The sequence below is a fragment of the Callithrix jacchus genome, chromosome 4 (genome assembly GCF_049354715.1).
Source record: "Callithrix jacchus isolate 240 chromosome 4, calJac240_pri, whole genome shotgun sequence".
Classification (NCBI taxonomy): domain Eukaryota; kingdom Metazoa; phylum Chordata; class Mammalia; order Primates; family Cebidae; genus Callithrix; species Callithrix jacchus.
In genome coordinates, this window is record NC_133505.1 from 153,071,333 (window position 1) to 153,097,898 (window position 26,566).

At 36.1% G+C, this 26,566-nt stretch overlaps 1 protein-coding gene across 8 annotated transcripts in view; it reads left to right on the forward strand.

Annotated features, from left to right (window-relative positions):
- Nucleotides 1–26,566, forward strand: part of GRM1 (glutamate metabotropic receptor 1) — a 420,197-nt gene that overhangs the window by 276,783 nt on the left and 116,848 nt on the right. For all 8 annotated transcript variants that reach the window (XM_078370258.1, XM_078370256.1, XM_078370257.1 and 5 more), the window contains exon 4: nt 11,284–11,519. In XM_078370258.1, coding sequence (XP_078226384.1) covers nt 11,284–11,519 — 236 coding nt within the window. The remainder of the gene's footprint in view (nt 1–11,283; nt 11,520–26,566) is intronic.

Below are 26,566 nucleotides of genomic sequence, written 5' to 3' on the forward strand. Positions count from 1 at the left end.
AAAAAACAGACTGGATTGCCAGGAACTGGGGACAGAGAGAAATAGGAAGTAACTGCTTAGACGGCATGGGGTTTTGTTTTGGGGTGGTGAAAATATTTTGAAATTAAATAGAAGTAATAATTGAAAAACATTTTGGATGCTCTGAATGATACTGAATTGTTCACTTTAAAATGGTTGGTTTATGTTATGTAAATTTCACCTTCAATTTTAAAAGTAATTGATTAATTTTTTAAAAAACAATGGAAGGAAGATGCTTGATGCAGGTAAACTGTAGACATCAGCTTGTGCCGATGTCTCTGCAGGACTGACTTTTGCTAGTCCTCTAATAAAGCCAACCAGTTATAAATGCAAAAATCAAAAAATTCTTGCATTACTTAATTAATTCAATATGATTATAATGTATTATCTTTTCATATCTTCCCTAACTTGATTTTATCTTAGTTTTTGCATCAATATCAAGAATGATATTGGCATATATTTTCAGAAATATTTCTGTCTTTGACTGATTTTAGTATTGTTATAATATCCTTAATTGAAAAGTTATAATATCCTCAATTGGAGAATATTCATTTTCTCTGGTTAGTTTATATAAGATAACAATTATCTGTTATTTGAACACTTGTAAAACCATCTGGTAAATCTAGTATTAGTTTAGTGAGTACATTTTAAACTACTGATTTCATTCTTAATTAAGTATACGATTGTTCAGATCTTATATTTTTTCAAGTCAGGCTTACTAATTAAGCTTTCCTAAGAAAAGGGTTAGGATTAAATTTTATTGGCTTAGAGTTAAAATTTGCTGACATCAACTATTTCATAGTATTTTTCACAGATGACTTTTTAAAAATTTATCTTGTATCTGAAGTTACTTATGTTTTCATTTTATCCTAAATGTTGTTTATTTGTGCTTTCTCTCTTTTTTATCCATGGCAATAATCTCAGAGGACTGAATATTTTATTAATGTTTTCTGAGAACCAATTTTTAGCTTGGTTGATCATTTTTATTACGTCTTTCCGCCAATTGTATTAGTTGTTGCTTTATTTTACGTTTATTCCATGTTCTTTTCTACATTCTTAAGTTGAAAATAAGCTCATTTATTTTTAGCTTTTCTATTTTTAAAAATATAAGCATTTCTGGGAATAAATCTCCTTCTAAGAACTCTTTAAACTACTTCCTAAGGGTTTCAGTATCTGGTATTTTTCTTTACATTCAAATAATATGTTTTAAATTTTATTTAACTTCAATTTAAGTTTTTAGTTTCCAAGTAGTTTGAGGTAGATTCATTTTTTTTAACAATTCTAATTTAATTTATGATGTGGGCTGTATATTAATTTTTAAAATACATTGAGATGTGGGCTATATATTAATTTTTAAAATACATTGAGATGTATTTAAATTAAGTTTTAAAATACATTGAGATGTATTCAGAGATGTGGGCTATGTATTAATTTTTAAAATACATTGAGATTTAGTAACAAGATTAATTTTTAAAATTTCCACATATGCCATTGAAACACATTCTCCTCTGTTAAGAAGGACATCCTATATATGTTCATTAGACCAAGCATCAAGCATGTTAATTGTATTAACATGTTCTAAAGGTCTAACAAATTTTACCAGCTTGCTTTATTAATAACTGAGAGTAGTAAGTTAGGCTACAAAGAGAGAGATTCACATAGGGGAGAAAGATTTATTTTTATCAGTTTACTATCTATCTTGTTATGTTACTTACTGTGCAAATTTCAAGTTATTATATCTTCAGAGACATTGAATTTCTTTTTTCCTAATAAAGATTTTTGCCTGCAAATAGGTTGTATCTTACCTTGGTATTATAATCTCTACTTTGTATTGGTTAATATTTGTTTGGCTAATCTCTTACTATCTTTTACCTTTAATTATTCAGTACATTCATATTTTAGAAAAATGTGTTACAAACAAGATGTAACTATTGGTGTTTTTCTTTTAATTTAATAGGAAATCTTTTTTCTAACCTGGTGAATTTATATGTAATCACTGACATATGTGGGATTAGTGTCCTCAGTTTATTTTGCAGTTGCTCTTTGTCTCACCTTTCCAGTGCTCCCTCTTATTTTCCTGCCTTCTATTGGAAAGTTCAGATATTTGATTGATTGTTTATTGAATTAGTTGGATATTTTAATCAGTATTTAATTTTGTTTTGGCCATTTTTCTGAGAATAGTATCTTCTACCCATTTCTTTTATATAATTTCTTAAATTTGAGATGGAGTTTCACTTGGTCACCCAGGCTGGAGTGTGCAATGGCACTCTCTGCTCACTGCAACCTCCACCCCCAGGTTCAAGTGATTTTCCTGCCTCAGCCTCCCAAGTAGTTGGGATCCCAGGCACCTGCCCCCACACTCAGCTAATTTTTTTTTTTCTGTAGTTTTTAGTAGAGATGGGGTTTCATCATGTTGGCCAGGCTGGTCTCGAGCTCCTGACCTCAGGTGATCTGCCCACCTCAACCTCCCAAAGTGTTGGGATTACATGTGTGAACCACAGCACCTGGCCTATTTCTTTTAACTATTCCATATCACTGTGTTTTTGGAATTTCTCAAAGCATAGTACTAGGCTTTAATATCTGGTTTTAGAATAATTGTCTTTTAAAAGTAAAGTTTAATTCATTTGTGAATCTGATGTCTAGTGTTTGTATGTGTATATATATTATTGTGAGATTATCTCAGTAGTTATATTTTCTTTTTTAAAAAACTTTTATTTCAGGTTTAAGAGTACATGGGCAGGTTTGTTACAAAGGTAAACTCATGTCAGGGGGTTTTGTTGTACAGAGTATTTTCTCACTGATGTACTAAGCCTAGTATCCAATTATTATATGTTTTCTGCTTGTCTCCTTCCTCCCATCCTTCACCCTCAAGGGGAACCCAGGGTCTGTTGTTCCCTTCTTTGTGTTCATGTGTTATCATTTAGCTCCCATTTATAAGTGAGAACATGTGGTATTTGGTTTTCTTTTTCTGCATTAGTTTGCTAAGGATAATGACCTCAAGCTCCACCAATCTTCCCACAAAAGACATGATTTTATTCTATTTTATGGCTGCATAGTATTCCATGATGTATATATACTGTATTTTCTTTACCCAGTCTGTTACAGGTGGGCATTTAGGTTGATTCTGTGTCTTTGCTATTGTGAATAGTGCTGCAGTGTACATTCATGTGCATGTGTCTTTATGATAGAATGATTTATGTTCCTCTGCATATATACCCAGTAATGGGATTGCTGAGTTGAATGGTAGTTCTGTTTATAGCTCCTTTTATTTTTAATTGACAATACTAACTGTGGTATTTATGGAGTACAACGTGATGTGATACATGTATACATTCTGGAATGATTAAATCAGACTAGTTGACGTATCACTTCACATACTTACCGCTACTTGGTGGTGAGAACATTTAAAATCTATTCTTTCAGCAATTTAAAAATACACAATACATAATTATTAACTATAGTCACCATGCTATTATACATAACCCATCTACCCCACCTCCCAGAATAATTCAGTGTTCCATTGATTTTAAAAGTGTCTTTAAATTTTGACTTCTGATGGCATTTCATTGGGATCCTAGGGATTTTCAGTAATGTTAGATGAGTTTTTAAAATGATTTCTTGGCTTATGGTTCTTATAACATATAGGCTGTGTAAATTCACACATCACACATGTGTATGGTGAATTTCCTGTAATACTTTTTCTACCATAGCCCTTGGACTGACTTCAAGCCTCCTCAGGCAACACTTCTAGTTCCAGTCTATTGGGTTTCGTATGATTTCGAATATCCCAGGCTTCTGCTTGGGTCTCAGCTTCAGCTGTCTGACTTCTATGGTTCTTGAAGCCATCTTTCACATCACTAGACAGGTGTTGGAACCGATTTCCAGTCTCCAGGGCCTTACAGCCTATTGTTAAGCATTCCCTTATGCATATCATTTGGCTTTTATTTCTCTCACCATTGCTAGCACCTGGGAATTGTTTTTTGTTTCTTGTTTATATTTCATTTTTGCATATACTTCTGTATTCGGGAGAATATCTGCGTTAACTTAGTTGACTACATTGGGAAAAGTTTAAACGATTTTTAAAAAAATATTCTGCATTTAATGAAAAACATCAGGAGATAGTTTGGATACTTAAGATGAATTAGCAATTCATAGAGCTATTGACCCCAAACTGATGAGGACATTTTTTTCTTCAAATGGCAGGATCCAGAAATTAGAGATTAGAATCAGTTGTACTGGCTCTGTTAGGGGGATTTGTTAATGAGTTACTAAACCAATAGATACACTTTTGAAAGGCTGCAAATTGCTGTGCTTTGACCTTTTGTTCAAATAAGAAAAATATATCAGTTTTTAAAAAGAGCTAAAAGAGTTCCGGACAGCCTGGTTGGCATCTCAGAATACGTGAAAGTAGCATTGGAAAATTAACCCACTTTGTGTACACTGCCAACCGTTCTGGCACCGTGGTCTTTAGATGCTCATTTTTTAGCTTCTCTTTCCCTTTCACTCTGTGTTCTTTTCTTCCATTCTTCTGCAAATTACCGAGAACATAAAGTTACATTCTGTGTGGTGCTGAAGAATTATTCTTGTTGCCTGAGGCCCCTGAGTTAGGAGTTTTCATTTTTGCCATTGCGATGACTCTGCAGCCCAAGAAACTGCCCAGCCAGACATGGTTGCCAAGAATAACTCAATATCCTCATGACTCAGTCATAACTTATTCATTATCTACATTCATTTTATAAACCCCTCACTCATTATTATTTATGATACCTACCCTCCCTGACTCCATATATACTTTTGTGTCCTTTTCAAATATGACTTTAAATTGGCGGAGGGTCAGACGATCTATCGTCCTTATTAAAGAATGCTTTTTTTCCTCCTTTTTACAGAAATTGTGCATAGCTCTTGCTTCCAATCCCATGTCTGAAGCAGAGCTCTACTCTCAACTCCAGGGCTGCCTTAGAACGAGAGATCATTTAAAATAGGTGGTAATAGAAATTTTAGTAATGAGGCTGAGCCTATTGGATGAGTTCACTTTGGGACCTAATGAAGCCAAAGTCTAAAGTTTCAAATTCCACTCAAACCTTGCAGAATTTAAACTTCAAAACTGGGTCTGTTCTAACCGAATCCAAGTGAAGTCCTATAGCCAATGGTTTGCAATAATACAAGATGACTTCGGGGTCATATGGAATACTCTCAGAACAAAATGTTAAGACTTTTCTGGAAGGCACTTTGCATATCTTTGTGAGGTATTTGAACCGTGAGGTGTTTCTGAGCTCATAATGACATAGAAATAGAGTCTACTGAGTAAGGTGTGTGGAAGAGAGCTGAGGCTTTTCCTAAGTCCTGATGGGCTCATTGATTTCTCTAGTTTTGCTCTCAGAAGCGACTCATTAATCTAGGTTATCTAGATTAGGACCATCTAGAACAGGACCATCTTCTCACAGAAAATGTCATCCTCATTTCATAACAAAGACTTTACAAAAGCTATGAAAACACATCAAAAATTTACTGTACATGAAATATACAGTAGACAGCTGAAAAACAAAAGTATTCAAATATCCCCTATTCTGATAAATGTAAACCTCATTAGCCTAGAGTTTCATGGCAATGGGTAATGTTCAGTCACAGCTGCTTGTTCCTGTCTTAGGACCTTTGCACGAGCTGCCCAAAGACTTCCCTCTGATCCTCACCTGGCTTGAGCCTTTATGTAGCTCAGATCTCAGTGTTAAGTGTTTTCTTTTCAAAGTTGTTTCTCAAACTGCTTGATACTTTTCCTGGCCACCCAATCAAAAATATATTCCTCTTCATCCCTATTACATGACTCTTCAAAAATCCTCTATTTAACTTATATCACCATGTGATAATTTTTTATAATTGTAACTTTAACATCTCTTTCTCCTTCCATCCATGTATAGATTTACATGCCTAGTAACTTTGATGCCAAACATTGTGAATTTTACCTTGTTGGGTACCAAATATTTTGCATTAAAAATATTCCTGAACTAGTTTTGGGAGGAAGTTAAATTATTTTGATGCTTCTATTTTGCTTTTAAGGTTTTCTAGGCAGGGTCAGAGTGGTACTTAGTCAAAAGCTATTTTTCTTCACTATTGAGGCAAGACCCTTACTATTGCATTAACCAATTCTCCTTGGAATATAAAGTTTTCCACTCTAGCTGTTAGAAACAGTTGCTATTCCCAACAATTCATGACCTCCAGATGCTATTCCTTCAAACCATATTGGTTGATTATTCCCTCAGCCTCAGGTAATTTCATTACATATATGACTGACTAATATTCATCTGAATACTTGTGGGAGATACACTGCAGACTGTTCTCTTCTTCTGTAGCATCTCTTCTCCAGCATTTGCTCTATAAACCCTGGCCACCCTGATTTTGCTAGACTTCCAGCTCCTTTTTCTCAACTCTGCAAATCTACTGGACTGTACCTGAGTTCCCCACAACCTTGACCTTCTTGCACTATGGTTTGAAAACATCCAAGCAGTAAGCTCAAAAAAATGTAGTGCTCACCTCATTTCTTCGAGAGCTCAATAAATTAATAAATTTATAAATGGCAAATGAATATGACACACACTATATTTCTTCAACCTTTGTGAATATGGTTAACATTGTAAATAAGAGAATTTTGTGTTTGTTTACATGTGTTTAAAAAATATCGTTTGATTATGCTTTTCATCTTTTCCCGATTATATTGTAATCTCTTAAAGAATTATAATTGTATTATCATGTATATACAATTACTTGAATTTATAAATAAAATTGTTTTAGTTCCTAGATTGTGATTATTTTAATTGAATGAAAATAGGTTTTTCTAAAATGTTTTTGCACACTGAAAAAAATACTATTGTATTTGTTTTTTACTGTCAGTTTGCTAATTAAATTAGTTTAACTGACATAATGCAAAAGTAACATTCATACAGCCCCTGTCAAATTATAATTGGTGGAAGCAGAAATAGTATTTTCCTGTTGTTAATATTAGAATTTATAAAATGGAAAAAAATCTTCAAATCATTCAAGTTTGAAATGTGAAATTTTATAGGTCGATTGGAAAATAGTCTCATGAAGAATTACTGTATAAAAATATTGAAGGATCATAGGAAATAAGGATTCTTGTATGTTAGTGAGAAATATGGAAGACATACAGCTTTCCGATAAACAGTTCACGATATGTAGTTTTATTTGCAGACCCTGGCTAGGAAAAGGAACTCATAACTGAGAAGCAGATGGAGCAGCAGAAGCTGCTAGAGGCAGTGAATGTGCTTCATAGAGAGTCCGGCGGTGTCTGAGGCTGGGTCACTACCCCGCACAACAGGATTCACTCCGGACACTTGGGGAGTGACAGGGTACCTGCAAGTTGTCACTCCCCAAGTGAAAATAAAACCAGTCTAGTTGACACCCTGCCACCACCATCTAAGAAAGAATCTTTTCCAGGAATCAGCTACACTGCTGACTCGCTGTTTTAAAGTATACTTCAGAGATCATTCATCAAAACAATATCTTCATACAGAATCCCAATGCAACGAAACAGCAAAAATCCTTTAAAATTTGCCAAAAATGTATTTGACAGGTGATACAAAGATGAAACACTTTAGAAGTATAAAAACAGAGAATTGCTTTAGAGATGTTTTCCAGTGACTTCTCTCATGATAGCATTCTCTAACACCTTACCTGTGATTGATTTAAGATCTCATGTAAACCTTTAACCACTAACTCTTTAAAACATATCCACCAAGTAATCCTCCTTGAATATTTTCCTTACATCCTGGTTCTCCTTGATTTTATGATCTCTTAAATTTAACACCAACTCTAACAACTGAAAGAGGAGGCACCTACAGTGAGGGTGAGGGTCTTTAGTGGTGAAGGAAAGTGAGAATTCCAGACCACTAAATCATGTGACTTAAAATTGCTGCATATTCACAGATGAATTTTTTTGTCCTATAAAGTGCCCTTCACTGTTAGTGGGCTCAAGGGCAGGAGATCACACTTTTCTCTACTAGAGTTGACACAAAGCATTTGCCTTTACCAACTGAGCTGTTTAAACTGTTATGTGCTTAAAGTGCACATAAACATCACAGCAAGTTCATTTCATACACATTTTTATGATTGTGACTTTCTTGTATAGACTGTAAACAAAACAAATTTCACATATCATTAAATCTTGGGGAGAAACACACTTCAACCCTAACTTTTATGTCAAAAACCAGTTACTGTTTTCAAGTTATGAGTCATTTCGATTTTTGAATAATTTACCCTTAGACAGAATTTCTTCAAAGTCTAACTGGTCTTATTTTTATCATCCTTTGTGTCATGAACTGTAGCTCAAATCTTCAAATTGCAGTAGATATAGTGAAGATGTAAATATAAATACATTTAAATGTAAATAATTAAACCGGTTTGAGCCTTCTGAGTAGACCGAAACTAAAAGAAGATGAATGAGTCAGTCTTTTTAAAATCAATTTGATTGGCCATCATATTCAGCAATGGTAAGCAGGGGGCTCACCAGAACAATGGGCAGGTCGTTTACCCTGAGGGAGGAGAGCAGAATGACCTGATTGAGTAAGAAGTTTACAACATTTTCAGGACTTCCCATGGTCTTCAGACTAACAGTGTCTAGGCTGGGATTTATGCCTCTACCCCCATCTCATGCCATACTTCTTTCTATTCTCTAGCTATATGAACTTTTGAAATTCCTTAAACGTGCCAAGCTCTTTCTTGTATGTTAATTTTCCAGAAACCTTCTATACCAAACCCTCCCCTTCTCACCTGACTAAGATTGACCTCTTTGGGTCTCAGCTCAGCCATCACCTTCTTAAAGAAGCGATCTCTAAGTACCTCTATCCCCCATTGCTTCACAAACACAGTCATGCATGCACAACACAAGCATGCACACGTGTCTTATCTACACACCAGATTAAGTTAAACTCCTAAGCTCTCACTCCCCTTGATACTGGTCGCTTTTTTTTTATTTTTGAGACAGGGCCTTGCTCTGTTGCCCAGGCTGGAGTGCAGTGGCAAGAGGCAAGAACATGGCTCACTGCAGCCTCAAGTTCCTAGGCTCGAGGGATCCTCTTACCTCAGCCTTCCAAGTAGCTGGGATTACAGGTACACACCACTGCATCCTGCTAATTGTTTTTTTATTTTTATTTTTTGTAGAGATGAGGTTTTGCCATGTTGCCCAGGCTGGTCTCAAATTCCTGAGCTCAAGCAATCTGCCCACCTTGGCCTCCCAAAGTGCTAGGATTACAGACACTTCTCTTTCTTTAGCCTCATAGAATTTGTCGTTCTTGTTTAGTGTCTGTTTTCCCCACAAGGTTGTAGTACCATAGGGGCAGAGGACAGTGAGTCTTATCCTCAGTTGAATTCATAGCAGAACATTTGTCACACAGTGACTGCTAGGAACACACAGAAGGAAGGAAGAAAAGAAGAGAGAAAAAAAGGAAGGAAGAAAAAATGGAAGAAAGAAAAAAGAAGGAAAGAAAGTAAGAAAGAGAAAGAAAGAAAAAAGGAGGAAAGGAGAGGGGGAGGGAGAAAAGGAAGGAAAGAAGGAAGGAAGGAAGGAAAGAAGGACCTACAGATAATTGTAAAGCCTCTATCCTAGTGGATTTGAAAGCATATAAACAAGACATTCTCTGGTGTGGCTGGCTAGACCCTACTGTATCTCCAAGTGCCTTCAGTTCTGGGTCAGGTTAAGTCAGCTATACCTTCAACAACCTTCGACCTGTTGAAAATGCAGCCCATGTGTAGTTCAATGGGAAGATTGTAGAGAGGAACTACACTGCTTAGGTCAGCTAAGTGAGGAGCACATTTATCTCAGTTGATCTCAGGTAACCAAGGGTGAGCTATGGGCACCGATGCTCACCCAACCCTGTCTCTGTGAGAAGCAAGCAATAAAATGGTTTCTTTGGCAGAGATTGCATCTTTATATTCCACAAACTTCAGGGTACCACTCTGTGCAGAGAAGAATAAATCCATTCTCTGACAAAGATAGTCTTAATATTCTCTTCAGCTTGACTAAACTTTAGACAGGTTTCTTCCTGTGTACTGGCCCCTGACATCTTTTTTCTAAGAGCATTTACATTGAAAAACCTAAAACTGTAAAGTTTTTCTCTGCCTTGAGATATAGATTGTTTAGCTACTTGCTAATTTCAGAACCCAGGTATGTCTTACTGAAGGACAAGAACCTGACAGCCATCCCTTTAAAGGTAATCATCAAGAATAGTGGCAAACCCCTCCCTCCCAGTTTCTGGGGGTTGGTAGGAGCCTAATGTGACAATTAACAAACACAGATGCCTAATCACATGGGCCAACCTCATGCCAATGGCCCTCCAGTACTTTTCCACTAGCTCACCTGGGACTTAAAAACCTTCCCATCTTTCATTTTGGCAGAGTTGGGTTCAATGTCTCTCATCTATTGTAATAGCCTTGAACAAAGTCTTCTTTGCCTATTTAGCTTCGTCTCGTTCAATTTGTCGTTGATACCCTTGAGGCCTGGCTCACATGTGCACCTGAATTAAACTGGGGCTACACCACTCTTGGTAAATGGGAATGTTCTAGAAGGTGACTGCATTTCAAAAATTCTATCTCACTGAATAAGATGTTGGTGAACTCCCATTTAGTGAGGAGAATTCTTTTTATACTCGGAGGTGAAATTGTTTTTCTTTAATGCTGTTATTTTGAAAAAACATTAGAAAAAAGAAAATATCTGGCTTTGTCTATGGGAGGCAGATTTGAATGATGTCCCAGGAGGAAAAACTGTGGTTGGCGTGCTTCAGAGCCATATCGTTTTTTTACTCCATATAATGCAGCTCATGTAATGGTCTTGATTGCAATGTTGAAACCTCGTTGAGCTTTTATTGTGAAGATCAGCCTCTGAGGTGCCTAGATTTTATTTTCTTCTGGTTTGGAGAGTGGCTGATAGGCTTTGTGGCTGAACATCTTCCCTCTCAGTAAAAGTGAACAGCACAGAATCTGATGACTACTGAGTACTCATTGAACTTTAATTGTAAGTGTTGCTGTCGTCATCTCATCATCACTTTCACAATTGCAAAAAACAAACAAAGAAATAAACAGGAAATTATGCTTTCAAAACTTTCTACTATCTACCAAAAAAAATAGTTGATGGGTAGTAATGCTGGCTTAAAATAGACTGTAGCCTTTGCTGGATTGCTTCATTCATACATAAGTCTGAGCTCTATTTGTGAGATGTTTGTCTTTCTCTCTCCCTACCCCAATCCCTGCATTTTTCAGTGATGGATGGGCAGACAGAGATGAAGTCATTGAAGGTTATGAGGTGGAAGCCAACGGGGGAATCACGATAAAACTACAGTCTCCAGAGGTCAGGTCATTTGATGATTATTTCCTGAAACTGAGGCTGGACACTAATACGAGGAATCCCTGGTTCCCTGAGTTCTGGCAACATCGGTTCCAGTGCCGTCTACCAGGACACATTCTGGAAAATCCCAACTTTAAAAGAATCTGCACAGGTAACTTGTCTTCACAAAAATAACAACTCAGAGGCTTTGTCCTCTCTTCTAGATTTATTGCAGCTTGATAAATGAGAAGAGAAGGTGCCAGGGCTAGAGATCCAAAGAGAAAATTGTCATCTGTGTTTATAAAATCCTAGAATGAGAAGGAAGTGTGTATTACCCCAGGAATTGGTGGAAATCTGGAAAGACAACTTTGGTCTCTGTTGGAGCAAGTAATAAGAGGTAACAAAAAGTAAAGGAAAAGCACACTGAGGAGACAGGTATCTAATATTCAAGCCAGAAAAAAGAGATTTTATTACAAACATGGTTAGGAGACCTTAGCCATAGATATAAGTCAGCAGTACTAGTTAGATTCTCTTTTTTTTCTTTGTGGCTTATTTAGATACAGAAATCAGGAGAAGATGAGGTAATGTGACCCCAGGCCACACCATCAACATGGGTGTTTGTGGGCATAGGGGCCAAGAAACTGCACTCTGATCTTGCAGTCAGAACGATGGTTCATAGCTGGACAGACAAGCACCAGGCACTGCTCACTGATGCCATGGCAGGAAACCGCAGCGCATTGTTCCAAGACTTTCAGGGGCATGTCCTCCATGCAACCCCGGCTACTACCGTAACTCAGATTCTGAAGACTGTAACTTTTATGAGTATTATTATCGCATCGGGACCTTGATGCTCCCTTTCCTTTTTCAGTATTTTCTATGCTGTCAAGATTAATCATCTATGTCCTTTCAAAATGCCATTGAAAGCCAGTTGTTCATACTGGGTCAATAACACAGAATGATGGAGCACTTATGATAATGGGTGATGGAATCTACCCATGACCTAATTTGTATTGTAGAACAGTGGTGTGACATGTATATTCTGTACATAGGCTGAGTAGATATGATTTATAAAGTTATAGAATCATATTACACTCATGTATAAAACACTATATATAGCAAAAATAAAAAGGATAGAGAAACATATAATCCATGACTTGACGTAGAGAGGCTTGCCGTCTCTTTGGGCAAATCAAAACAGATCACACACAAGAAATAGATAAATAACAATAGAGGACAATTGGTTTTTACAGAGGGTGGTAAGAATATGGCTAATTACATAGACTATTTCTATTTTCAATAGTATTTATATTTTGATGTTAGAAACTGCTTTCAGATACCAATATGTGTAAATGTGTTGATGTATGTTTGACTTCATAAGGTTCATCAGAGTTCATTGAGACATGGGCTGGCATGGATCTATTTTCAAACAAGGAAGTTTCAGTGTTTTAGAACTTCCTCAGTGTGGCTTCTAGGGAGGCTGACAAAGGCAGGAGAAAGGGGAGACATGGCTCAGCAGTAACCCACCTCTGCCACATAGGTGTTTCCACTTTCTCTGAAATAGACATTTCCTTTCTCTGAAATAATAGACACACCAAAAATAAGGATTCTAATGAACCAATAAATCATCCAGGACAGTCTTTTTATTTGCAAAACAGAGATGATGAAGGTGAACAGGGAAAACAGTTTCTCTAGGCTCATAAGGTTAATGGCAGCCAGAAAGGAAAGCCCACACCTCCTAGACACTGTAGTACCTACTTTTAGGCTTAGCATTTGGTAATATATTAGCTCTTATTGCTTTCTAACCATTTCCTAAAAAATGTTTACCATCTTCAACTGTAATCTTTTTGTAGTCAAAGCATCCTTACTTCCTTCATAGAACCCTATACAACATTGATCTCTGGGAGCTCAGTCAATTCTTGTTAGTTAATTGATTAGTTAATTTACATTTTCATTCAGGATAGAGTGAAGGGCCCGAGGAGAAGAGCAGTGAGGAGCCTACTGAAAAAGCAGGTGGGGGTGGTGAATTGGGCATGGCAGTGGCAAGCAAGGTGGAGAGAAGTGGTTTGATGCTGAGGACATGTTGAGTGAAAGTTGAGATTTGCTGACAGAATCGTCAAGAATAAACTATAATCTGAGCAACTTGAAACATGATGTCACCATTGACTGAGACAGGGGAAGACTTCAGGAAAAGAAGATTAGGGAAAGTCCAAGAGGCTGATTTTAGATAAAGTAAGTTTGAGTTATCTATTGGTGATCCAACTATAGATGTCATTTTGTCATTGTTTTTTATTAGTAACATTCAGGATTCCACTTATTATACATGCCTGGATCATTTATATAAGGATTTATAGGAAAATATTTTGATACCTGAGCTCTTAAAACAAATTAAAACTCTGCAATGATGTACACTAATATTTTGGGTTTTCAGTTTTCACATACATAAAATGTCAAGGTTAAAGCTTAAAACTGGGTTAGCAGTTTCACAGCAAGAAATAACAATTTAAAAATCTTGATTTATTCTTATACTTTGCTTGAATCTCATAGCTATGTTTAAGCTTGAATCTCATAGCTATGTTTTCTCATGTAATTGCAATCTTTATGAAACATGTTTATATTTGCATTTTATTCTGGAGTCAAGTTCAGCAAATATTTCCCTTTTTTAGGTCTAAGGAAGACAGGAGGCTTATTTAACTTTTCAATTTGGAATTAATTCATAAAACTTATTTATCTTTTCTGTAGAAAAATGCTTATAATTTTATCTTTAGAAGTGTTTATCTTTATCTTTAGAAGTGTTATGATTCATGTACAGCTACCTTGTTCTTCATTTTTAATCTTTATATTTCTGTGAAATTGGCTTCAATGTTATTGAAGAACAATAAACTCTCACTTCATGTATTATTTTTATCCATTTGAGATCCTTGAATATCAAATGAATTCCATAATCTTCTAACGAATATGCAGACACATTTATGAAAATTAGTGTGAGGAAGCAGAATTAACCTTTCCACGCTATTGATAGCTACTGTTTCTGTCACTCATTTTTACCTCTTCTAATTGGGTCACTTCTGGTGGCTTGGAAAGTTTTGATATTGCCATTAGTTTCCATAGAAACCATTATTGAACTTAATCCAAGATGTCACAATTTAAATAAAGAGTTTATGTGCACTAGATTGCCAGTTTGAATATTAAAGGTCCTGAGCCCAGGCTGAGTAGTTTAGGAATCACTGTAGCTAATTAAAAAGTATTTCATGTAAAGTACACATCACTGCTTAATTAGTTGACTATATCAAGGTATCGAAGATGTGTTGGAAAAGCTCTAACTGAACATCAAAGCCTAACTTCTCAAAAATTAATCATTGTAAGACAGTAGAAAGAGGTGTAAAGCAAATCAGAGTCACTCTCTTCCAGTAAATGTCTTAGCTGCTTACAGGATTTGTATCATGTGTGCAATGGCCTGGTACCTTTTCATTCCTGATGAGAATCATTAGAAATATTTCATAGAAACTGATAGGATGTAGCATTTGGAAGCACTATTACTGGGTCTGATACCAGTTCAGTTATGTATCAGCCATATGATTTGGATGACCTCACTTAACCTCTGAACCTCAGTTTTAGTAACATGAAAACAATAGCTAGCTTACACAGAATTCTACGTGAATTGAATGAAATAACACAAGTAAACTACTTTATAATAAAATAATGCAAGTAAAATTCTTTGCAAACTGAAAATACTTGGCATAAATGTAGAAGTTGCTACTAATCCCACATCTGGGATTAAGTTTTACATAAGTGTAAAAGTGTCATGTCTCACTAGAAACAGGTTATAACATAGGTCATTTCATAAAAATTATTTATTTTGGAATTATAAGTTTAACTAGGATGTGGAAACTAGAAAAAACAAGCCAACAATCTTTAATCAATCACCCTTACACAGTTAGTGTCAATATAGATGTTTTCTCTTATATTTTCCCATGCAGTCATTTATAATTTCTTTCTGATGATGAAAGTAATACATGCTTGATGTACTATTGCATACACCTGAAAATATACAGAAGCATGAGAATAGAAGAATTTGCTCTTATCTAACCATCATTAGTCACTGTTAAATTTTTGGCATGCTTTCATCTTTCTCCATATAGTTTTAAATTATGTATTAATATTATTTTATATATTGCTTTATTAAAAGAAATGTTTTATACATTGATAAATTTCTCTTTGTCATTAAATTCTTTGATTCTTAATGGCTGCTTAACATTTTGCATTCAGATAAGCTATAATTTAGGCATTTCATTCTTCCTATTTAGGTTATTTTTAGTTATTCACAATTTTTTAAAATGTTGCAGTGATATAAGAAAAATTTTTCATCCTAAACTTTTTTTATATTTTAAATAATTTTCTTAGGTTGCAGTTCTAGAAGTTAAATTTCTTGAAGTTCAGTCAGAAGATATAAACATTTTTGGCCAGGCATGGTGGCTCATGCCTGTAATCTCAGCACTTTGGGAGGCTAAGTTGGGCAGATGGCTTGAGGTCAGGAGTTCAAGACCAACCGGGCCAACATAGCGAAACCTTGTCTTTACTAAAAATACACAAATTAGCCAAGATGATGGCGGGCACTTGTAATCCCTGCTACTTTGGAAGGTGAGGCAGGAAAATCGCTTGAACCTAGGAGGTAGAGGTTGCAGTGAGCTGAGATCACGCCACTGCACTCCAGCCTGAGTGATGAGCAAGACTCTGTCTCAAAACAAAAAACAAACAAGAAAAGATATGAACATTTTTAAACCTTTGAAAAGGAGTTCCAAAAGGCAACTCCTACTAATGCTACATAAAACTCTATGCATTCTTTTCTGTAATTATCATCACAGTGTGCATACAATTCTGTTTCTTATTTCACTTAGGATTATATTTTACATAGTTTTAATGTTGCTGCATGGCCTTTATAACCACCATTTTAATAGCTCCATAATATTCTATCCAGTTAAAATACTATAATTACTAGCCATTCTTTTGTTGGACATTTAGATGGCTTTTAATTTTCCTCTGTACATTAAAAAACACGCTGAATATGGTACACAGAGTTTTTGCAGTTGTTGTCACTATTTTGGGATTGTTCCTTTATATTAGATTCCTAAACATATAATTATTAGTTAATAACTTGATACATTTAGGGTTTCTTAAAAATATATACTGCATTTTCTTGTAATATGGCAATATTTGCATATTTAATATTTGCTATGGCTAGCAGTATATTAACTGTATGAGTTTATTCTGTCTTTCTCAGCCTTTTCAAAGCTCAGTGAAATCATAGTCATTATTCTACTTTCTCTCCATATTCTTTGTACCCATTGAGAACAGAGGGATACAATGCCTTTTAAAATTAGTTTATCTTACATTTGGCTATTTTGTAAGTCATAACAAAAGAATTTGGCTAATATTTGTAATTCTCACTAACAGCTCAGGGCTAGTAAGATAATGATAGATAGTCTAGTGAAAACATTTTAAGACTTTCAAGTAAGGGGACTCTTACTCTAATAATTTGGAGATTGCCATCCACAATTTTAGACTGATACTGATCTTCATTATATATTTGCCTTATTAGGTTTCAAATTTTATGGACTCCATTTTGAATTAACTTACTTTATAAGGCCAGATAAGATCAGTCCGTTACAGTTTGATCCAGATTAAGACATTCCATAAACTGAGATGGGTTCCAGTTTACTTCAGCCCATTGGGTCCTTTGGTAATAATTTCTCTTTGTGTCTGGAAGTTTGACCCAAATGTTAATATGTACTCCTGAAGAATATCATTTGCTTTCCACCCAGAAGCTGGTATTATTAGTTGGGGTTTGTGGAAGACATCACATTTCTTCTCCCCTTTTTGTATCCATGCTCTTCGAAATACGGCTTTGTAGCTTCTCTCTTCAAGAGGTAGAGTTTTGTTCCCTACCTCTTGAATCTGAAACAACCTTACAATTTAGTAGCTCCAAGTTTAGGCCTAAAGAGACTTGACTTACTCTCATTTTCTTTCTTGGAAGCTTATCTTAACCATATGAATAAGCCTGAGCTTATCGGCTAGAAGATGAGAAATAGCATGGATCAGAAACAGGATGACCTCTCAATTAAGAGTGTCCTAGATTAGCCAGTCCCTGGCCAACCCACCACCTGACTGTTGCTGTATGAGTGAGCACAGCTGAGATGAGTCATGTCCAACTCAGAGCAGCAGAACTTTGTAGTGGACTCCTAGATTCATCAACTAAATAAGTTCTTATTGTTTTAAACCACTGAGCCCTAGGATGGTTTGTTATACAGATTTTTTTTGGTGGCAATTGATAACTTATAAAGGTATTCATAGCTTTGTAATCCATGGAGCAATAGTTGGTTTAATTAAACTATGGAACACAATTCCTCAACCCAATGCTAGAATGCTCAGTCGTTTCCCTTCATAAGAAGAGTAATGCAATATTGCACCCATCTTTGTTCCATCTTGTGGAACAAAGCCAAGAAGTTTTATAGATCCTGCAATTAAAAAACTTTTAAAGCCCCCTGATCCAAGGCAGTTAAACTCTTCTACTTATGAATTCTGCTATGCATGTAGGAAGTGCTGAAAAAATGGAATACAGTTATAGCTGAGCCAAACAAATACTCTCAAAACAGTCATATGTTCTCATACAGTGCTGTTATAAGTTGCTTTATGGAAATAGGTTTTACAAGTCTTAAATGTGTTTATATACTTTAGTTGGAAGGATGAAAGTAAAGTGACTTATGTCTCATCTGGACAATATAATTTCTCAGATAAATCTTATTATTACAGAGATGAAGCTCTGAAAGTAACTATTCTATACGCACAATCTTGGCTTGCCTATCTCTTATTAACACTTTTTATTGGCACTGCCAAATGTGTTAGCCACTAGCCACATGTTTCTATTTGTATTTAAATTTAAATCAGTGAAAAATACATGAAATGGAACATACAGTTCCTCAGTTTCACTAGCCACAGTTCATGTACCATTAGCCAAGTGTGGCTGGTAACTACCACATTGGACAGCATAGATACAGGAAACTTCTACTGTTGCAGAAAGAACTACTGAACAGTGCTGCTCTAGAGTGTTTTCTACTTTCCTAACTCCACAAATTTAACTTTGATAGTTTCTGTAGTATTTGGATATAATTTACAAGTTATTGGTTTGAGACTGATCAGCCTGTTGCATATCCTGACCAACTACAACAGCTAAAAGTTGACTCACTCTTTGGTATGAGCCAAGACTGCCAGCTTGCTTGGTGATTCCCACAAATCTGATGCCCAAAATAGGGTGGACTGGTTCCGACAAAGACCGGGTATGTCTTAACGAGCCTAGTTAAGTTCTTTACTGCATGTCAATTTTAACATTGGTTGGAATTAGAGAAACATGCACATGTTTTGCCATCCAAAAATTATAAAGATTGATGTTGGGGCATGAGTTATTCATTCTTTTACTTTATATACATCTTGATTTGTTTCCCAAAAAGCTAAAATAATTTTTACTAGCAGATACAGACTTCAGGTATAAAAATGAAAATTATTTGAGGCATCTAACACGCATTGAAAGAGTGAACAGTTACTATTTTATCTTTTATATGCAAGTGATTTTTTTTTACTATGCCTGCAAACCAGTTACCTAGAGATTGACCTAAGTTTCATATACTTTAGTTATTACTAGAATTTGGTTTAAACTGTTAATACATTCTTTAAGTAGATCAATTTTCTTCTTATTGAATGATGCATGTATTTCTAAAGTTGAATGCTCTGTGATGTCGTTTAGCTTGCCTTCTGAACAAGTTTGAAATAAGTGTTTTCAATGATTAAAGTCTGTGACTGTTCATAAAGATTTCACTTGGCATGAGTAGTGGTTAGTTTCTATTTAGATTGTTTCTATGGCATTTCCCCATGTCCTCTATAGGTGTTGCTTCTTGCTAGGAGAATAGTTTTGTGTTTCACACCTTGTACATATTTGCTGCCTGGAAAATTTATATAAAGTCATATTTTTCAATCATCTTAGAAACTAACAATTTTTCAGGGTGGGTGTGACCAAATATGCTTGAGGTCTGGTCCATTTACTCTTTTTCTACTTTTTTATAGTTTTATTAAGGTATAATAGATACATTACACACATTTATAGTGCACAATTTGATCAATGTTGATGTATGTATGTGCCCAAGAAACACACATCAACTATTGGAATGAAGATACTGAACATATTACTTCTCAAATTCCTTTGCACCTCATTGAAAATCCCTCTCTTCTACCCCTCTTCATCCCAATCCCCAGGCAGTCACTGATTTTCTGTTGCTATATTTTATTTGTAATTTTCATACTTTAACGTAAGTTGAATTTTTATAAAAGAGTACATTATGTACTTTTTTCTGACTGCCTTTTTTCACTCAGCACAATTATTTTGAGATTCATCATTGTATTTTATATATTAACAGTTAATTCCTTTTTTTTTCTTTTGGAGACAGAGTCTCGCTCTGTTGCCCAGGCTGGAATATAGTGGCATGATCTTGTTTCACTGCATCCTTTGCCTCCAATGTTTGATCTTGGTTCAAATGATTCTCCTGCCCCAATCTCCCAAGTAGCTGAGACTACAAGTGTGTGCCACCATGCCCAACTAATTTTTTTTTTTTTTGTATTTTTAGTAGAGAGGTCTTGAACTCCTGACCTCAAGTGATGCACCCGCCTTGGCCTCCCAAAGTGCTAGGACAACACTTAACTCCTTTTAATTGATGGGTACTGTTCCATTATTTGTATATCATAATTTGTTTATTTATTCACCTGGTAATGAACATTTGAGTTGTTTCCAGGTTTTGGTTATTTTAAATAAAGCTGCTATGAATATCTTTATGCAAATCTTTGCATAAATATATTCTTTCACTTTTCTTTGGTCAGTTATTAGGAGTGTAATGCCTGCATCATGTGGTAAGTGTGTGTTTAACTTCTTTTTATTCACCTGTTGGTCCTATTCACTATGGAGATATATGGCTGTGAAAATAGTGTCATAAAGGGATTGAACACTGAGCAGATAAATGGCTTGTTAAATTTCAAGAACCAGTGAGACTTCTGAACTGCTTCTTGAAGAGTATATTCCATCATTCCATTATTATTATTTTTTTATTTGCAAGTGGCAGTTAAGGTGAAGGGGATATTTTAATATTGGTTCATATTATGAGCTAAGTCTTGGGTCATAATAGCTACTAAATATGATTTCTTATTATCTACTATGGAATCAAGGTTGTCGTATCTGTGAACAATTTCCTGAGTATGTTCCCTAATGATAAATTTTCCAGAGACTACTTTTCCTGAAAACTAACCTCTTACCAAAGTTAAAATATTCATCTGTGCCCTAATGACTAGGAAGCTGCCTTGTATAATCATCCCACAAGTTATATTTATGTCTCTAGGCCACAGTAATGTACTGGGGAGTTATATTTTATATCCAAGAACTATTTGTCAAACCTCACACCAATGAGGTGTATAAGGCCAGGAGTTCAAGACCAGCCTGGGCAGTATAGCAAGACCTTGTCTCTGCAAAATATTATCTGGGCATGATGCAATGTACCTGTAGTCCTAGCTACTTGGGAGGCTGAGGTGGGAGGATCACTTGAGCCCAGGAGATCAAGGCTGCAGCGAGCTATGTTGTGGCACTGCACTGCAGTCTGGGCAATAGAGTGAGAATCTGTCTGTTAAATAAAAATAAAAATAAAAAAGAAATGCCAGTGAATTGAATCCAGATGATGTAAATAGATCTGGATTGAATACTCCAATCAGCTTAATACTATTGTGCAATCCATTTGGCTAAATTAATAGCTTAAGCCTTTGAATGATGTAAATAAGAATCTGGTGCTTCCGAGCTGTAGTTCTCAGGCATGGCTTATTAAGACCATCAGGAAAGCTTTTAAACAAAACTTTCCTATATTAATCTGGGTCGTACACCATACAAACTGAATCAGAATCTTTGGAGTGAGGCCAAGCATTTATTTTAAGGACAAGAAGAAATTCATACTTAAAATTTATGAGCCATTTAAAATTTCAAAATTCAGAACCATCTGTCACTGTCCAAGTTGGGAGCCGACTAAGGTTTTGGCCCTGACTGGCATCTGAGATAGCTAATGAGATTCTAGTGATTCCTGATGCTGAATCTGTCTCTTCTGTTTGTTTTATTTATTTATTGGTAGGCTTGTTTTCTACTCTTTTCTGCCTGCCTGCATTTGAAATATTGGCATTCTGAAACCAATAAGTCATAACCAAACACTGTGTGCCTGCATGTCCAGATTGGGTAATTCTTAGATGTATTAATTTTCTATTACTGCCATAATAAATTACCACAAACACAATAGCTTGAAGCAACACAAATTTCTTATGTTCCAATTCTGTAGGTTAGAATTCTTTGACCTAACCTCTAAGATCCTGACAAGAGTCTCCCTGGGGTAACGTTAGAGGGACAGCAGGCCTGCATTCCTTATGAAGGCCCTAGGAGAGACTGTCTCCTTCCCTTTTCTAACTTTTAGAGGCCACTCACATATCTTGGCTCATGGCCCCTTTCCTTCATATCCAAAGCCAGGAACATTACGTCTGTCTGACTTTTCTTCCACAACCACACCTCTCTCTGGCCATGCAGGGAAGTTTCTCCACTGTTAAGGATTCATGTGATTAAGTGAGACACGGGTAACCCAGGATAATCTCTCCATCTCAAGGGAAGATTAGTCACATTCCCACAGTCTCTTTTACCATGAAAATGAATTTATTCACAAGTTCAGTGATTAGGATGTGGGCATCTTTGTGGGACTGTTATGTTGTCTACTACACTAGGGGTCCAGACAGAGCACAGCATTAGCCTCTCTAAAACCCTGCCAGCTGCTTCTTTGGTGCCTTCTCCTGCTGCAGCCCGCCTCTGTTGGATATGACTCTTTAAAAACAGATTTTAAAAGTCATTTGTGTTGTGTTCCTGTGAGAGTTAAAACATCCAGGCAGTCAACAACATATACTTCTTGCATCCAGCCTCAGGGAAGTCTCTTATTTCACATCATCATTCTCCTCGGCTTCCTCTGATGGAGGATGCTCCTCTGATTGGGGACTGTCTTTTTGAAGGCCAGGCAGCTCTCTTCCTCTTCTACCTGATCCTAAAATGTTGAAGGCCTAAGGCTCATTTCAAATCTCCAATGCTCACAGTCTCTTTTAGTCTAGGCTGCCAGCTTTTAAATTTTTCTAAGAAAAATCTTATTATAAATGTAGTTTTATTTTTAACTAGTTTATCAGGCACAACATGCACTTATAGGCATGCCTACAATTCTTGTTAGACAACCTCACTTTCCAGACTTACTGTTAGGTACATTGAACCTAATAGACTCCTAGTGAAAAGCCAGTCTTATTCTCCTGTTTCTCAGCTGTTTTCTTCATCTGAAAGATTTATGTGTGCCAAATTAATACTTTCAGATATTTTAACAAAAGAATATGAATCTTGATATGGTTCTTGCCATGAATCTAAGTTTAGTTTTCATGAATCTTTGTGGTGCAAAGACCCTGTCAGCTTGCTTTTTAACAGCTGGAAACAAAAATCGATTTCACTTTTGTCTTTGTGCATTTAATTTTTCAACCTCCTTGCCTAAACATGCAAGCTCAATTGATAAAACTTCTGCCTTCCTAGTTATTGCAGGTGACAACATTAATGAGTGTTTTGCCGTTGCATAATGGTGGAATAATCATGTCCTTTTAGACCCTGGTCACAGTTTCTTTGCCAATTGCTTCCTGTTTCTATATGCCTTGTAATTTACATTTCAGTGTTGGTTTTGTTGCTGTTGTAGCAACCCCCCTACTATTGATTCTTCCTATCCATGAGCATGGAATGTTTTTCCATTTGTTTGTGTCCTCTCTTATTTCTTTGAGCAGTGGTTTGTAGTTCTCCTTTAAGAGGTCCTTCGCATCCTTTGTAAGTTGTATTCCTAGGTATTTTATTCTCTTTCTAGCAATTGTGAATGGGAGTACACTCATGATTTGGCTCTCTGTCTGTTATTGGTGTATAGAATGCTTGTGATTTTTGCACATTGATTTTGAGTCCTGAGGCTTTGCTGAAGTTGCTTCTCAGCTTAAGGAGATTTTGGGCTGAAATAATGGGGTTTTCTAAATATACAATCATGTCATCTGCAGAGACAATTTGACTTCTTCTCTTCCTGTTTGAATATGCTTTATTTCTTTCTCTTACCTGAATTCCCTGGCCAGAACTTCCAATACTATGTTGAATAGGAGTGGTGAGACAGGGCATCCTTGTCTTGTGCTGGTTTTCAAAAGAATGCTTCCAGCTTTTGCCCATTTAATATGACATTGGTTGTGGGTTTGTCATAAATAGCTCTTATTATTTTGAGTTATGTTCCATGAATACCTAGTTTATTGAGAGTTTTTAGCATGAAGGGGTGTTGAATGTTATCGAAAATCTTTTCTGCATCTGTTGAGATAATCATGTGGTTTTTGTCATTGGTTCTGTTTATGTGATGAATTATGTTTATTAATTTGCGTATGTTGAATCATCTTTGCATCCTAGGGATAAAACTGACTTGATCATGATGGATAAACTTTTTGATGTGCTGCTGGATTCGGTTTGCCAGTATTTTATTGAGGATTTTCACATCGATAGTCATCAGGGATATTGGCCTGAAGTTTGCTTTCTTTGTTGTGTCTCTGCCAGGTTTTGGCATCAGGATAATGCTGGCCTAATAAGATGGGTTAGGGAGGAGTCCCTCTTTTTCTATTGTTTGGAATAGTTTCAGAAGGAAGGGTACCAGCTCCTCTTTGTACCTTTGGTGGAATTCGGCTGTGAATCGGTCTGGGCTGGGATGTTTTTGGTTTAATTACTGCCTTAATTTCAGAACTTGTTGTTGGTCTATTCAGGGATTTGACTTCTTCCTAGTTTAGTCTCAGGAGAGTGTATGTGTCCAGGAATTTATCCATTTCTTCTATATTTTCTAGTTTATTTGTGTACAGGTGTTTATAGTATTCTCTGATGTAGTTTGTATTTCTGTGGGATCAGTGGTGATATCTCCTTTTTCATTATTGTATCTATTTGATTCTTCTCTCTTTCTTCTTTATTAGTCTGGCTAGCATTCTATCTATTTTGTTAATCTTTTAAAAAAAACCAGCTCCTAGATTCATTGATTTTTTTTTGAAGGGTTTATTGTGTCTCCATCTCCTTCAGTTCTACTCTGATCTTGGTTATTTTTTGTTTTTGCTAGCTTTTGAATTTTTTTAGTCTTGCTTCTCTAGTTCTTTTAACTGTGATGTTAGGGTGTTGATTTTAGATCTTTCCCACTTTCTCCTGTGGTCACTTAGTGTTACAAATTTTCCTCTAAACATTGCTTAAGCTGTGTTCCAAAGATTCTGATTCACTGTGTCTTTGTTCTCATTGTTTTCAAAGAACTTATTTATTTCTGCCTTCATTTCATTATTTACCAAGTAGTTATTCAGGAGCAGGTTGTTCAGTTTCCATGTAGTTGTGCAGTTTAGAGTGAGTTTCTTAATCCTGAGTTCCAATTTGATTGCACTGTGGTCTGAGAGGCTGTTTTTTATGATTTTCATTCTTTCGCATTTGCTGAGGAGTGTTTTATTTCCAATTATGTGGTCAATTTTAGAATAAGTGTGATGTGTTTCTGAGAAGAATGTATATTCTGTTGATTTGGAGTGGAGAGTTCTGTAGATGTCTATTAGGTCCACTTGGTCCAGAGCTGAGTTCAAGTCCTGAATATCCTTGTTAGTTTTCTGTCTCATTGATCTATCTAATATTGACAGTGGGGTGTTAAGATCTCCAACTATTATTGTACAGGAGTCTAAGTTTCTTTGGTCTCTAAGAACTTGCTTTATGAATGTGGGTGCCCCTCTATTGGGTGCATATATATATGAGAGTAAGATCTTGTTGCATTGATTTCCATTATGTAATGCCCTTCTTTATCTCTTTTTTTTTTTTTTGAGACAGAGTTTCGCTCTTGTTACCCAGGCTGGAGTGCAATGGCGTGATCTTGGCTCACCGCAACCTCCGCCTCCTGGGTTCAGGCAATTCTCCTGCCTCAGCCTCCTGAGTAGCTGGGATTACAGGCACATGCCCCCATGCCCAGCTAGTTTTTTGAATTTTATTAGAGACGGGGTTTCACCATGTTGACCAGGATGGTCTTGATCTCTTGACCTCGTGATCCACCCACCTCGGCCTCCCAAAGTGCTGGGAATACAGGCGTGAGCCACTGTGCCCGGCTCTTTGTCTCTTTTGATCTTTGTTGGCTTAAAGTGTATTTTATCAGAGACTAGGATTGCAACCCCTGCTTTTTTTTTTTTGTTCTTCATTTGCTTGGTAAATCTTCCTCCATTCCCTTTATTTTTAGCTTATGTGTGTCTTTGCACATGAAGTGGGTCTCCTGAATACAGTATACCAATGAGTCTTGACTCTTTATCCAGTTTGCCAGTCTGTGTCTTTTTATTGGAGCATTTAGCCCATTTACATTTCAAGTTAATATTATTATGTGTAAATTTTATCCTGTCATTATAATGCTAGCTGATTATTTTGCTCATTAGTTAATGCAGTTTCTTCATAGTGTCGATAGTTTTTACAATTTGATTTGTTTTTGCAGTGACTGATACCAGTTTATCCTTTCCAAATTTAGTGCTTCCTCAGGAGCTCTTGTAAAGCAGAGCTCCTGCCTTACGAAATCTCTCAGACTTTGTAAGATGGGATTTTGATGAGAAAAATCTCTCAGAATTTGCTTGTCTGTAAAGAATTTTATTTCTTCTTCTCTTATGAAGCTTAGTTTGGCTGGATATGAAATTCTAGATTGAAAATTCTTTTCTTTAAGAATGTTGAATATTGGCCCCCACTGTCTTCCGGTTTATAGGGTTTCTGCCTAGAGATCTGCTGTTAGTCTGATGGGCTTCCCTTTGTGGGTAACCTGACCTTTCTCTCTGGCTGCACTTAACATTTTTTTCTTCATTTCAACCTTGTAGAATCTGACGTTTATGTGTCTTGGGGTTGCTCTTCTCGAGGAGTATCTTTGTGGCATTCTCTGTATTTCCTGAATTTAAATGTTGGCCTGTCTTGCTAGGTTGAGGAAGTTCTCCTGGATAATATCCTGAAGAGTCATTTCCAAGTTGGTTCCTTTCTCCCCATCACTTTCAGGTGCACCAATCAAATGTAGGTTTGGTCTTTTCACATATTCC